Below are 15,769 nucleotides of genomic sequence, written 5' to 3' on the forward strand. Positions count from 1 at the left end.
CAGACAGCTGGAAGTTCCAATCCAGGGTGCTCTGTTTCTCTGCAGCCAGGGAGCAGTGATTTCCAGGCAGGCTCCAGACATCCAAGGCCACTCCTCTGCAGAGTTTCCACTATTGGAGCTGCTGGCTGCTGGGCCTGTCAGCATTCCCTATTATTCTCCTGACAGACAAAAGAGAAACAGCATGTATTCCCTTCTGCCTCTAAGAGTAGCAAGTAAAATGGTTTTGAGATTGTAAGAAATGTCGACTTAATTAGCTTTTTTTCTTCCAGGTAATAAGTGTTTTCTCCAAGGAATGCCCCAAATTAACAACACTGTTTGAAGTTTATATTTCCTTCTCTTTTCCCCTTTAAGATTCATAGATGCAAAATTCATACTCAGAGATGATAAAAAATCTTCGTGGTTTATTGTTTTTGAATATAACAAGAGAACATTACCACAGTGAAGCTTAGAATCTGTTTCATCTGACATATGTTTTGAAATCTTCCGTTGAGAGGTATAGATCCTAGGTCCCCTAAACATTATAAATTATGGAAATCAGAAATATCTTCCCTGGGGCACCTGGGTGGCTCAGTCAGTTAAGCGTCCGACTTCGGCTCAGGTCATGATCTCGTGGTTTGTGAGTTCAAGCCCTGCATCCAGCTCTATGCTGACACCTCCTTGCTTTGGATTCTGTCTCCCTCTCCCTGTCCCTCCCCACTCACGCTCTCTCTCTCTCAAAAATAAACATTAAAAAATTTTTTTAAAAAGAAATATCTTCCCTTATATCAGAAGTTCTTTACAGATGTTCTTCAGGTTGGTCTGTGAACTCTGTGAAATGATATGAAAAAAAAAAAGCTTATTTTTTTGTATGTGCACTTTGTAAGTTTATGGTTTTTCAAGATTCTCTAAGGTAGCATATGAACCAAAACAGTTTGAGAATTCCTTTACAAAGTCTGTTGAGGTTTTAAATGTTGTCAATTCATATAGAAGTAATTTCACTTCATTTTTAGATTTTTTTTTAAACTTGGCATCTTAAACCAAAATGTATAATCATTAAAGATAATTTTTTAAGAATATAAGATGCCTAGTTTACACAATCACATTTATTTCATTTGCACAATTTTGAGAAGCATTTCTTGTCTCTGAAGAGCAGAAAGGACTATTCAACTATAACTCGATTTAATTTGACTCTGAGCATGTAGCTCCTGAACAGCTGACTGAAATGAAAATCTATAAAGCAGATCCTCTGTTCCCACTGTCCTGTTGTAATTTCAGTTTGTGGTCTAGCACAAGAGTGGAAGAGAGCTGAATCTCAACTGCCCATTATGTTGCTCTGGCAGTGGGACTGTTGGGCATTATCACTGAGCCCTTATGGGTAAAGCCCTGTCCCAAGTCAATAAAAACAAGGGTCCCTGCCCTCCAGGCACTTGCCGTCCAGTTGGGGAGACAAAATATGTGTTCAATATATATGCAACTTTTTCCAACAGGCCACTCTACAGACTGGAAAAACTAGACAATATATGCAAGATTTCACTGGAATATGAAGTCTCTATGGTTAATGCTGCCTTTGATTATATGTCTTCTTACTAATTTATAGATAGCTTGTAGCTGATTTATCAGTGTTGGTAATTTTTCAAAATCAGTCTATGAGAAATCAAGTTATTTTAAAAGATAAATTTTAGGACTAAATTTTTAAATGAATCACACAGATTTCTTTTATAAAAGGGGATTTTCCTAAATTTGAGTCTTCAGCAATCTGAATAATTGGTCTTTCTGTCAGTCTTCTGATTACAGGTAGGTGAAGGAAGTTTTCTTTCCTATAAGACAGAAAAAAGAGAGAGAAATATATATATATATATATATATATATATACATGAATGCACACATAAGCTTATTTATACATACACATATATATGAAGTTCAGTAGAAGTTGCTATTTTGAAAATATTTATCAGAATAGGTGCATTAAAACTTGATAAGGTTTGTAAAATTTATAGAGGCATTCCCTTCAAGGCCTGATGTGAGTTATGAAATCTAATTTTGTTTTCATAGCTCTGTGATAAAATTTTATCAATGTTATAAAAAGGGGTCTTTACTAAGACTGACCGGAAATCTGAACTATCTGGCCAGGCAATAAAAACACATTCCTTAGCTGCAAAGTGTCAGACAAGCAAGGTGTAACTGAAATTGATCGATAAGTCTTCCTTTTACAGTTGAGTGCATTCACTTTACCTCATAGGATAATAGTTTTTTTTAATGGTTTTTCCATTAATATCAGACTTCAGTGTTAGTAAGAAACAAGAAAGACATAAAAGGGAGAGAGACATGCCATCAAGAAAGAATGCTGTGGTCTTTAATGGTAGAGCACTTGAGCTCAGAGGAAGTGCTTGTGTGGGTGAGGGGTGGAACATTTGTTTCTGACTGATATGGGTTGAATTGTGTCCCCCCCCTCCAAAAAAAAAATTCATATATCAAAGTCCTAGCCCTCAGTATCTCAGAATGTGTTCTTATTTGGAAATAGGGTCTTTGCAGATGTAATTAGTTAAGATGAGGTCATACTGGAGTAGGGTGGGCCCCTAACCCAATAAGACTGGTGTCTTCATAAAAGGGGGACATTTGGACAAGGATAGGCACACAGGGAGAATGTCATGTAAACAGGAAGGCAGAGATTGGGGTGATGATTCTACTCAAGGAACACCTAAGATTGCTTGGAAACCACCAGGTGCTGGGACAGAGGTATGGAACAGATCATTCCCTTGTACTCTAGAGAAGGAACCAAACCTGCTGCCAACTTGATCTTGGACTTCTAACTTCTAAAACTGTGAGACAATAAATTTCTGTTGTTTAAATCACCCAGCTTGTGGTACTTTGCTACAGCAGCCTTAGCAACTAATACATAAGTGAAAACTGCCATTGGGGTAGAGAGGTGAGACCCGAGATGATTTGCTATGTCCTGAAGAGTAGGTGAGGGCTGCTCCCATGCATATGGCAGTGCCCCGCCTACCTTGGGTCAGGCATCCAAGTGTAGCTTACTTTGCCTAACTTAGTTGCCATCAGGGAAATCTCCCAAACAGGCAGTGACTAAACCACAGAATTACTCATTGAAGGCATCCAGTGAACTCAGTTTCATAATTACTAATGCCAGTAACCTGCAATTTCTACAGGCTTTGAGGTTAGGCAAATCCAGGTCCAAATCCCAGTTCTGCCACTTATTGGCTGGTGGCTTTTTTGTTATTTATTATTATCATTATTTTAAAATTTTAATTCAAATATAGTTAACATACAATGTTATATTAGTTTCGGGTGTACAATATAGTGATTCAACAATTCCATACATCACCAGTGCTCATCACAAGTGCACTCTTTAATTCCCATCACCTATATCACCTACCACCCCCACCTGCTTTGGACAAGGTATTTCGTCTCTCATAAGCTCAGCTTCCTCATTTGTATAATTCAAAAATAGTAGAGAAAATATCTACTTCCAAGAGTGGTCATGAGTATGGAGTTAAACAGATGACAACAACAGTGTACCAACATGGTACCTGGCATGTGTAGACATTCTGCCAGCATTAGTACCCTTCCCCTTCAACATTTATGATCTTATTGATCTGTATACCAAAAGACTTGTCCAACCGTGAAGGAGGCAAGACTCAATTCAGACCTTTGATACCAAGTCCAAAAATCTTTCCCCAGAAGGAACCATCTCCAGTCCTTGGCCACCACTAAGCTGTGCCGTGGCCTCCCTCTGTTGCTCTAGTGAAATTTGGATTGGGCTTCTGAGGGTGACGATGATCTGGATGCAGGTCCTAGTGAACACCTGTAACAAGCCTTATCGAGGAGATGGATAGGTTTCCTGGGTCAGCTAGAATTCTAGCTGTTATAGCTCTTGTTGTATCTCACTACGGAATCAGAATCAGACTTTAAAAGCTGAGTGGAACTGTAGAGATACAAGAGTCTACTTTCCTCGTTTTATAGAAGAGGAAGCAGCAGTTCAGACGGACCTTCAGCCAGTTAGCATGGAATTGAATGGCCTAATGTTCTCTCCATTCTATTATGTTCCCAGTAATCACAGTGTTAGCCCAGGAATGGAAGGACCAGAATCGATCCAAGGCAATGTAAAATATTCTCAGAGTAAACCTTTGCCATTGAAGAGAAATGTGTCTTCAGTGGAATCAAGGTCTTTCCTAGCTCAATCATGCTTAGACCAAACAAGGTGAAAGTAGATTTCAAAATGGTGCTGCAACTGCCATTTAGTAAAGGGGTGGGGACCCGTCAGTGCTTTTTAGTACCTACTCTGGAGGAAACGAAGTTTGCTCATCTCAGCCCCAGCACCTAGCGGCCCCTGAGGGAGCCCATGGCTGTTTCAGTGCAAGCAGAGGAGGTGAGGAGCAGTGACCCTTGTTTGGAAATCTCCTAAGTTGGCTGACTCCCATTTACATGCTGTTTCTGGCAACAGAGATCAGTCTGGGTCACTTCTATGTCACTGAGTAAATATGCTGGAAATTATTACTATTTCAGACAAATGTTTAACTATTCTCAGATTATCTATGACACCACAGGCCAAAGTCACAGCAATCTAACCTGGGAGTGAGTTTACTTTACTTTGTGATTTATGGAATGAGAATTCTAGGCGCTCTATGGGACTAATTTAATACGAAACATTCAGATGTCTGTCTTATAATGCCATTCATCTTTCCTTAGCCTGCCTGCACCAGGGGGCATGTGGTTCAGAGAGCAGGCTCTCCCTTCTCAGCCACAAATCATCACACTTGTGAAAGGGGGTGACGGGTCTTCTCTTCCAAGTCAGTCTGCCTGTGGCAAAGGCAGCTGAGCAGTTAAGGATGCATTTGGGCACTGATGACAGAAGAGTGTTTTCTATTCCACCAGACTTTAGGAGCGTTTTGAAAGTTACGGCTGGCAAAGAAGGGATGATGATCAACCTTGCTTTGGTTTGTCTTAAGATGAAGGAAATTGAGTCAAGCTATACTGTCTTATCAACAAGTACAAGATTTGCTTTATAAGAAGTTTATGTGATATTTTATGGATTGATGTGGCAATGCATGTCTTGGCTCAGGCTGCTACAACTAAGTATCATAGGCTTATAAACAATAGAAATTTATTTCTCACATGTCTGGAGCCAGGATGTGTGAGATCAGAGTGCCAACATGGTCACATTCTGGTGAGAGCCCTCTTCTGGGTTGTAGACTACGGACTTCTCATTTTATCCTCATAGGACAGAGAGCAGAGCAGATGAAGGAAACTCTTCTGTGACTTTTACAAGGGCACAAATTCCATTCATGAGGGCTCCCTCCTTATGACTTCATCTGCTCTTAATTACCTCCTAATACCATCATATTGGGGCACGGGATTTCAACTCATGAACTTTGCGGGGGGCACTCAGTCCAAAGCAGTGCATATGAGAAGAAAGTTCTACAAAAAGTCAAACTCCGCTTCAACGTGTATATTAAAAATCATGTTTTTGGGGCATCTGGATGGCTCAGTTGGTTAAGCGTCTAACTTCGGCTCATGTCATGATCTCATGGTTCAGGAGTTCGAGCCCCACGTTGGGCTCTGTGCTGAGAGTTCAGAGACTAGAGCCTGTTTCAGATTCTGTGTCTCCTTCTCTCTCTCTGCCCCTCCCCCACTCACACTCTGTCTCTCTCTCAAAAAGAAATAAACTTTAAGATTTTTTTTTTAAAAAGCAGGTTTTTAACCAATCGATTACTCTAAATCTTACATTCATTCAACAAATATTCTTTAATGCCTGCTGTATAGCAGGGGATATTCAGGCTCTGGGAACACAGATGTGAACAAGCCTGGCTTACTTTCAAGGAGCTTAGAAACCAGTGGGAGAAAAAATACACCAACAGTAATAAGTGATAAGCAAAGGGGGCAGAAGGAGCACATGGAAGGAAGTTTCTAATAGAGATGGGTGTGGGGAGTGATAAAGAATGATTCCCCAAAAAAGCTGTAGGAGGAGAATGGACAAAGGTATGGAAGTAAGAGGAAAGACATAATTTGGGGGCAACTGAGGGAATGTTTAGGAGGAGTCGGGTGCAGATCTCCGTGAGCAAAGAGTGAGAAAACAGAGGCTGCAGGGTGAGTTGGACATAATATTCCCAAGGGCAATGAGTACCTTGGGGAGGAGTGTGCTCTTTACTTTCATGATTACGGGGGGGGGGGGGGTGGCAGGTGGAAATTTTAAGGTTTTAAGCAAGAGAGTAACATGATATGATTTTCATTTTCGAAAGATCATTCTAGCTATGACATGGATAAAGAATTGGAGAGGAGGGGGTTGCCTAGGTGGCTCAGTCAGTTAAGCATCCAACTCTTGATTTCAGCTCAGGCTATGATCTCAAGGTTCATAAGCTCGAACCCCACATCAGGCTCTGCACTGACAGTGTGGAGTCTGCTTGGGATTCTCTCTCTCTCTCTCTCTCTCTCTCTCTCTCTCTCTCTTTTGCTCTCAAAATAAATAAATAAACTTAAAAAAAAAGAATTGGAGAGGAGGAAGGCTGGGGCTGTACAATGACTGGTTAAAAAATCATCATGGGGCGCCTGGGTGGCGCAGTCGGTTAAGCGTCCGACTTCAGCCAGGTCATGATCTCACGGTCCGTGAGTTTGAGCCCCGCGTCGGGCTCTGGGCTGATGGCTCAGAGCCTGGAGCCTGTTTCCGATTCTGTGTCTCCCTCTCTCTCTGCCCCTCCCCGTTCATGCTCTGTCTCTCTCTGTCCCAAAAATAAATAAATGTTGAAAAAAAATTAAAAAAAATCATCAGGATTATCCATGTGAGCAATGCAGTGGCCTAAAGTAAAATAATGTAAGTAAGCAACTTCGAAAGACTTAAAAATCCCACAAATGAATCACTTTTCCCTTCATAACAACACTTGGAAATTGGTGTAATGAAAATTGTCCTTTGTTGTTGAGTCATTCATTTCCTGAGCAAAGACCTGGAGTGCAGGGTCCTGGAGTACTGTTACGTGCAGCTGCTGCCTTCTGCCTCATGGCTGGTGAGAGCTCCTCTCTCCAAAGCCTCTTAAATACACAGCTTTAGCTCCATATAGAGTTTGGCCCATATCAACTTTTTCATGGGAACTAGGCATTATCTAGCAGATAATACTACTCCATGGGTGTCCTGGAGCACAACAAGGATTTATGACTCAAACACAGCAGACCCCTGTCAAGCCCACTAAGCAGAACTCACATTTCAACACTGAGAACGTTGCTAGCCAGGTTCGCCTTGCAGAGTGGAGAGAGGGAGAGAAATCATAATAAAAATTAAAATCCACAGTGGAATTCAGCCTATCAAAATGATTTCATGAAACAAGAGGCAAGGCAAGGTCTGATAAGGGTTTGGCTTTCTGAATTGATTTGGAAAAATTGTCTGGATGCCCAAGTGCCTTGAGTTTTGGGTGCCAGGGTATCCTGGCAAGATCCACTCCCTCAAACAGACTTGATTGTATTCATAAGTGTAACTTGTGAGTCCAGCTGGTATCCATCCTGATACTGTAACTGAAGTCACAGATTCCAACCTCAAGTTTGTGTTGCCTGTATAGCAAAGATCACCCTGTCAAAGGCCAATGTTGAGGAGGCACCCAAGGGAAAGCCTCTCAATGACTAAAGAGAAATAGTGACAGCCTAGATAATTCCATTGCTAATTTCATCCCTCAGTGGTGAAGAGAGAAAAGGAGCATAACAATGGCAGAACTATGGTCGATACTGAAAATGCCATGGAGCCCTGAATGCCAGCCATGTCCACAGCTTCCTGAGGAATTCAACCCACACTGTTGCTTAAACAGGCAAGCTGTGCTTTGTATCATGTAATCCCTGACATCCCAATCTAAAGGAATGAGTAAAAGGCAGCTACTGGCTGACCTCCAGCCATTTAGTCTTCCATTAGAAGACACAATGAAAGTAATTCAGATGGTAGAGTGGCTCTGGAGCCAAAAAATATATAAAGAGAAGGCAGGAAACAGGAGCCTCAACGCAGCAGAGGCCATGAACAGGCAGGTGAGCATCTCAGTGTAGAGAAGAGCCTGCAAAGAAGTAGAAAATTCACAGCAGAAGAAAGAAGACCAAGAAACAATGAAGTCAAGAGCAGGAATGGCAGATTACTGGGTGGCCATTTGGACAAAGATAGGTCACGCGTCTTTTTTTTAATTTTAATTTTTTGACAGGATGTGTTCATGAGCGTGCACATGGGGAAGGAGAGAGGGGAGGGAGAGAGAGAAAATTCCAAGTGGGCTCCATGCTCAGCGTGGAGCCTCGTGTGGAGCTTGATCCCACAACCCTGGGATCATGACCTGACTTGAAATCAAGAGTCGGACACTCAACGGACTGAGCCACCCAGGTGCGCCCATGCATCTCAAACAGAGACCACCATGAAGATTGTGTGTCGGGCTTCCCTGTGCACTCTCACTTCCTTGTTAATCCTTCCAACAAACCGCCACCACTGGAGGTAAATTGAGTATGTCTCTGTAATTTGTAACCTAAGTAAGCTTAATTTATTACACAATGTCTAATCATCTTTAATGTTAACTTCCTTTTAATCACTTCCCACTGTGCTCAGAAAAGAAAAATCCAAACTCCTTAACATGACCTATAAGGCTGTCCACAATCTGGTTCATGCCCACACCTCTCACCTCACCTTGTGCCTATTAATCCAACATTCTAGGCCTCTGCACTATCCAAGTAGCACCATACCTTTGCATGCCCAGCAACCAGAACAGAACAGAGAGTGCCTGGCAATATATATATATATATACGTATATATATATATATATATATATATACGTATATATATATATATATATACGTATATATATATATGTATATATATAGAGAGAGAGAGACAGAGAGAGAGAGAGAGCAAATTCATATATATATATATGTATATACATATGAATTTGAATATATGAATATATGAATATATATACATATAGAGAGAGCAAATTCATATATATATATATATATATGAATTTGCTCTTTGAAAAACTAATTTTCTTTGTATTTTCTGTCTTCTAAGGAAAATGTCTGTCTCCCAGCCTATACGGATTTCAATTAGGGAACAAGAGAACTATCTTAAAAATTAGTTTTTCTAAGAGCACTTATTATTGAACTGAAATAATATCCTGTGGAATTTCACACTCTTAGACGAGCCTGCCAGGGATGTCGGTGGCTCAGCCTTCCACATTAACTAGACTTAGAGCAAACATAAAGAGGTTTGGCCTCCCCACCAATAAGCAGCTCCTTCAGTGGGGAAAAGGTCACTTCGGCAAATAGGACCCCATCCTTGTTCTAAAGTGCTCTCTCTTTGTACATACAAAAATGCAGAAGAAAACTCAAGAGGCTTGCTATTCGTCCCCACCCCCAAAATTGCTCTGCCCCTCGATATGTGCACCATAGCACTGACATTATTCCCGCGACCTTTAAAATAGCAAGATGTTATCAGCACTGAAGGCAGCTTAATTAACATGGGAAGCTTCACTACCTCAGACTCACTTGTTTTGCCTCTAATGTCTGGGTCCTGGTTACACTCTCTGGGTGGTTAGTCTTGACCCAAGATTATTTCCATTATTTCGTAAGGAAGTAGTGATAAGAAAACATGAGGACATTCAGATTAAAACCCTCACTCACACAGCAAGTGCTTCTTTGCCTTCATCCTCTGGTGTTCTTGACACTGGTCCTTGGCTTGAGCCACGCCCAGCTGACACAGAAGTCCTGGCCAAGTTTCTCCCGGTGTGGTCAGCCAACTGCTCTCCATCCCTGGGGCCTATTAAGTGCAGACTTCCTGACCTACCTCAGGCATACAGAATAAGAACCTCTGTGATCAGCCTGACACTGGGCTTTATCAAGCTCTCCAGGTCATTCTTGTGCACATTAAACTTTGAGAATCATACTGAGGAAGCATCCCTGCTGATCCACAAATTGCTCTAGAAAGGATTGTTTTAAAATAAAAGATGGAATTCAAGGGCCCTTAGATGAGAAAAGCAGGGAAGACTGAGGAGAGAAGAACAGGCAACGAGAAAGAAGAAAGGAAGGAAGAATGGAAAGAAGTGGAAATGAAGAGAGAGAGAGATGTAATCAAATCTCATCTTTTTGGGGGCACCAACCCTAGAAGTTCTGGGAGATTCCCTCCTCTCTTCCTTTCCAGTCTAGCACAGTCTGCAGGGTCATTTATGCCTTTTGGAATTTTTTTTTTTAAACCCAGCTGCTGCTGGTGGTATGGAGAGTCTGACTGCCCAGCTATCTCAGTTGGTCTGACACAGGTGACATTCGAAACTTCTAGGATGGAAAAACCAGGACCTAATGGATCCAGTGATTGACTGAAACTTATATCTACAGGACTACAGCAGACGATGAGTGATTGCACATCCAATTCAGAATCACCATTGTACTTGCCATATAAATATAATTTTCCATCTTGTTTCTTTCTCCCTCCCCCAACCCAGCTGCAGCATGGGCAGAAGCACTTCCTCTCCCCTCATATATTTCTATTTGCACGTATGGTACAGGGTGACAGCCTATTGATAGTTTATATTATAGACTCACAGAATTAGAAAATACTATAGCTGGCAGCAGACACCCACCACACAGCCATGTTATACAGTTGGGCCATTTGCTCCCATCAGCACTTAACCTGAATGGCAGTCTTTGTCCATCTTCTTTGCGGTTGCTAAGGCCAAGCGGTCCAAGCCATGCCACTTATGCAGAATTTTCGTTCACTGCATTGAAAAGAAAGCGGCTGTTCTTTCTGCCCACCTAGCCTTAGGAGGGGTTGAAATGTGCTCAGAGGCAAGAGGGAACTGGAGCCATTGGTTTAATAAAAACAATTGAGGATCACCAATGGGTCCAAATTCCATTTAACTGAGGACATTTGCATCTGATTTGTGATGACCTAGAATAACACAGATCTGTGGGTTTTGATTGCTCTCTTCCAAATGATGCCAGAAAGAAAAAAATAAAACAAAAAAAGCTGCTGCCTCGGTGAATCACAAATCTCAATGACACTCAGCACACCTGGGCTATTATTAAAGATTAGCTCATAAACACAGCAATAGCCACTAGCTACAATTTCTAAGTGATTCTTTGGTAAAGGGAACAAATTTATCTTTACCTTTTTGTTGTTTTTTGCTTTGCTTTCTTAATCCACACACACACAAAAATTTAGTTACTAAGAAAATCGAGAGAGAAATGGAAATTCAGGTTATTGCTCTACAAAATGACCTTTGCATTTTGAATCATTACTAACGTGTCCTGTTTTGCAAAACTGACATAAGTACCCAGATAGATGTTTCTTATTTATAAAACACTTCCAGTTAATCTCAAAATGTTTGTCAAACTTTCAGGCATGTTACTTTTAGTCACCTGGCTTAGAAACATCCAATTTCACCCCAACACTTCATCAGGCAACAAAAGCTAGGGATGGGGCAAAAATATCCAGAAAAGTCCTCCTGAGGACAATCACAAATGCTGGTACACTGTTGATTAACATCTGGATCACCTTAAGGGTGTTTTGTGAACCAGCAGGAAATAAATTTCTGGAGAAGGCCATGGACTGGGGGATGGTTGTTTTAGTATTTAATAATAAATGGTTTCCAGTTGATAGGAAAATATTGAAATGTGACTTATATATACGAAGCTGATTCAAATTTGATAAACATGTCCCCAAAGGAAATTACTGGGTTTATTAAAAGCCCAGGAAGGCCGAACAGAATTGCAATAGTCTTATCCTATAGTTCTTGCCGAGGTGGAGTAACCGCTCCCCAGTCCACCTTTTGGCCAACTAAGAAGGAAGGTCAATAATAAGGAAAGAGCAGGGCTGTTCTCAGTCTTCGTTCAAAGTAGCTATGAACTGCCAAGCTACTCTGTGCAAGCCGTCGTCCACAAAGTAAGTGTCACTGCCTTGCTGGTAAAATGTGATGTGTTGATGACTGTTATATTACATCTAAAATCCCATTTACTGGTAATAGAAAAGTTCAGTTAAAGAGTTTTGCCTTATGTCTCCTGGTGCTTGATAGAGCGTTGTGTGATATTGCCAATTTTCGCTTCAGGCGTATTCACATGCAACAGTGAAAACTTCACAAGAATTTGCACATTTGATCCAGGGTGAAATCATGCCATTTTCATAGCAAATCAACTTTTCTCTGGCAGAAAAATGATAGGTACTTTTGCACCTAGAGAAATGCCTTTGTTTTCAAGGAATTTTGAAAAAATAAAAAATGAAAAGTTCTGTGTCTATGGGAATTGTGATCCAATCATTCTAAGCAGAAGCCCAGCAGGTAAGAATCCTGTTGTCCCGCTTTCTGACCTGGAGCATGTTCCTTGACCTTTCTTATTTTGACTTTCTTGTTAAAAAAAGAAAAAGAAAAATGGGGGTCACATGCAATCTTTTTTCCTATGTGTCACAAAGCTGTTCTGGGATGCCTTCACATCTCTAACATCGTACAACAGTGTCTGCAAAAGGGCAAATTGCTGTGGATGTAACATGTGAAATTTCACCTCAATGTGCTCTCCTTTTAGTGGTGTTGGAACCAGCAGGAATTTATTCATGCAGCCCCACTGATTTGCAGACTGGGAGTAAATACTAGGCCTTTTGCAATGATTACCAAGAGCCCCCTTCAGTAGACATGATCTACTGCATTACATTAAAGTGGTGGATTGAGGAGGGAGCCAGCTGAGCCCTTCTGTACACACCTAGCCAGGTTGCAATTTATATTCAGACAGAGCTGTGAGTGGCTTTCAAAGCAAGAGAGAGAAGAACATTTCTCTTGAAATTTTCTACCAGGACCGTAAACCAAACTCTGATTTGTCACTGCTATTAAAAAAAAAGAGACAGAGAGAGATTCTTTCTTCATTGCAGGAAAAAATTAATAGGTAAGTTTTTCTCTTCCTGTAGTATTGCTACTTAAGATTGCTGAGGATCTCCCTTGATGTCTTAAAAAGAAATCCTCACGTGACTTTTCTTTTTAACAGTTCATACAACCTTTCTCTAAGTTCTGAGGACTGAGGACTGAGGACACAGTCTACGGCTTTCAGTTACTGAGCTTAGTCCGGAATAGCCAGCTTCATTTTTGTGAACAACATGTAGCTGTGCCCCATAAAGACTGCTGCTTGCTACCACAGGCCAAACTGAAGGGAAACTGGAGAAGGAGACATTGATTCATGTGGTGTTCAGTGGCCACCAGCCATTTCATTTTTATTCAGTAAATGCAGGATTTTAACACAGAAAATAAGGTGGTTGAACCAGAAAAATGTCAGTTTGGGTCAAATTTAGTGTTAGATGGTCAAACAACCTATTTTATTATCAAATTACACACACACACACACACACACACACATATAATACTTGACCCCACAAAATTATATATATAAATACACACACAATATATATAGACACATAAAATATTACTTGACCCCACCAAATTATTTTTAAATAATAATAGTAGTTTCTCTTTTTTTTTCTGAGAGAAAACACATCTAAGATAGTTATTTTACTGGCATTATTTTGTCAAGGTTTGTTGCCTTTCCAAGAACACATTTGAGGCAGCAAATGCCATTCTATGTAAGATGTAGAGGGTCGCAACTTTTTTATACTATACAAAATTAAAAAGGATAAGTAATTGTTATGTCATAGAAAGCATATGAGCATATGAGTGTATACACATATGTTACCCCAGCAAAATACAGCACAAAATATGATGGCTCTGATAGAAATGAACTGTGTGGCTGTACCGGAAATTGCAGCTTTTCAGATCGTGACACCACAATGTTTGTGGCTTGAGGGCCCTGCTGCCTTCGGATTCTGGCATAATTTGCTCTTATCTCCATCAGTTGCTTTAATTCTGTTAAAAAGATTATTTTGAGAGACATGTCAATGTATTTATAGAAAGTAATTAAAAGTCCAAGATGATGAAAAACTCAAAAATCCTTCAGAAATCCTTGACTCCCACGCTGGACTCTCTCATTACACACTTGACTTGCTTATCACATCAGATACGTGCTAACATTCTCTGGATTTCTACAGAATGGCAGTTCTGGAGAGGGCTTCCTTCCAGGCTTTGTAAAAAGCCTGAATTGGAGGCTAACCTGGGAGTGGTCTAGAAATTGAACCCACTGAAAAGACAGTAAACACAGCAGTGAGAACAGTGCTCCAAGTTGATGACAAATGGCATAAAGCACTCTTTTACTTTCATTGGGGGGGGTCTGTGTGAAAGAAACCATTCTAACAGCATATGATTTGTTTTGCCAAAACAAATCTATTTTTCAAAAACCCAGTGTGATTCTTGATGACTTTCACATGCTAAATGTTTTTATATTATAGTACATAAAATAAGTTATTGTAGAGTGTTTACTTTTTTGAAACTCCCAGACTGCCTTATTTTCTACCATATACTTAAGCCAGTAGGCCACAGCAAAATTTTGAGTGTAATGATTGTTTAAGTGTCCCTTCATAAGTATATCTATCTATATATAGATATATAGATATAGATATACATATACATATACATATAGATACACTAGTAGCATTTCTTTCTTTTTTTAAAGCATTCTGAGTATTTAATAATATATTCTACTTAATGATTATTTCTAACTTAATTATTTCAGGAAAAACAATAAATGGCAACTTATATATAGTAAAATAAGTTTCTAAAGGACACTTAAATTAAACTCCGCTATCAGTTAGGTTTCCTAGAAAATACATCACCCTTTGAGACACTTAGACAATTGGGAAAAACCACTAATCTCTTCATCATGAAGGTGAAAATATGAAGTGAAGTATGGGAACCTACATCCAGAGGAAAAGAATCAACTTTCACACCATAGTGATCTATGTGGATATACATAATTGATGATGCAAAAAAGAAAAATGTTTGTCTACATAGCCTTGTCAAAGGTCCAGAGAATTAACATGGAGAAACTAGTAGGGAAAGTAACATTTGAATTTCCTGTTTTCTCTCTTTCCTTCAGCTTTTATGGGTAACAAGCCTGCTTCTGGGAAGGGGCCCTACATTTCTCTCTGTGTTTTGGATACCTGTTTGGCCAGGTTGTCCTAGCTTTATTTCTCATAAAGGCCCAATGAACACAGTGAAGCCAGGAGGATAGGGGCCGGGTAACAGAAGACAATCCTAAGAGTATGAAAGATTGAGCATAAACAATGAAGAAACTGGAAAAGTACCTTCTACTGTACCGCTCATTTGTTTACTATTCAAGTGTACTGTAATATTTCAAGTGTGTTCATATACTTAATTAGATCAAAAACTCTTTCAGGGAAGGAACCTTGGCTTATATTTCTTTTACAGGGCTGTGCAGTTTGCGAACACAGAAAGTTATCAGCTAATACTAATGGCAAGAACCCCAAATTATTCTTCTAAGTAACCACATAGTGGGGTCTCCAAGAGCTGGGGTGAGAGGTAATGGTGAGTGATAGGGACAGGGGCATACAAAGAATACGACTGAAACCTCTTCCTCGATGCCGGGTGGTGCTGGAGAAATATTTGTGGAATACCTCAGAACAGTGATAGGCATCCCAATAAATCCTTGTCTTCCTGCATTTCAGTCTTCATTCCTATACTTTTGTTCTGGGCTAAATGTAAAGATATGATTGCAACTGTTTTAAAAGTTTTTGGTTTGTGTACCTTACATATAATAATAATAGTTTTATGGTGACTTTAAAAAGAAATAATCTAGTATTACTTATTTTAGGGATCCCAGGTAATTCATTTCCTAATCTTTTGATTTCCTTTAAAGTGATATCATGTTCTTCAGAATTCCTGAAAATTATGTC

At 40.1% G+C, this 15,769-nt stretch overlaps 1 protein-coding gene across 1 annotated transcript in view; it reads right to left on the minus strand.

The window, feature by feature from the left end:
• Positions 1 to 696: 696 nt before the first annotated feature.
• LOC122483661 (doublecortin domain-containing protein 1-like) overlaps positions 697 to 15,769 on the minus strand; it is a 91,484-nt gene continuing 76,411 nt past the window's right edge. Inside the window, exons 18-19 of the mRNA XM_043580871.1 lie at positions 13,717 to 13,826; positions 697 to 1,796 (exon numbers count right to left, since the gene is read on the minus strand). Of these exons, the coding sequence (XP_043436806.1) occupies positions 1,728 to 1,796; positions 13,717 to 13,826 (179 nt within the window). The 3' untranslated portion in view covers positions 697 to 1,727. The remainder of the gene's footprint in view (positions 1,797 to 13,716; positions 13,827 to 15,769) is intronic.

The sequence above is a fragment of the Prionailurus bengalensis genome, chromosome D1 (assembly GCF_016509475.1).
Source record: "Prionailurus bengalensis isolate Pbe53 chromosome D1, Fcat_Pben_1.1_paternal_pri, whole genome shotgun sequence".
Classification (NCBI taxonomy): Eukaryota; Metazoa; Chordata; class Mammalia; order Carnivora; family Felidae; genus Prionailurus; species Prionailurus bengalensis.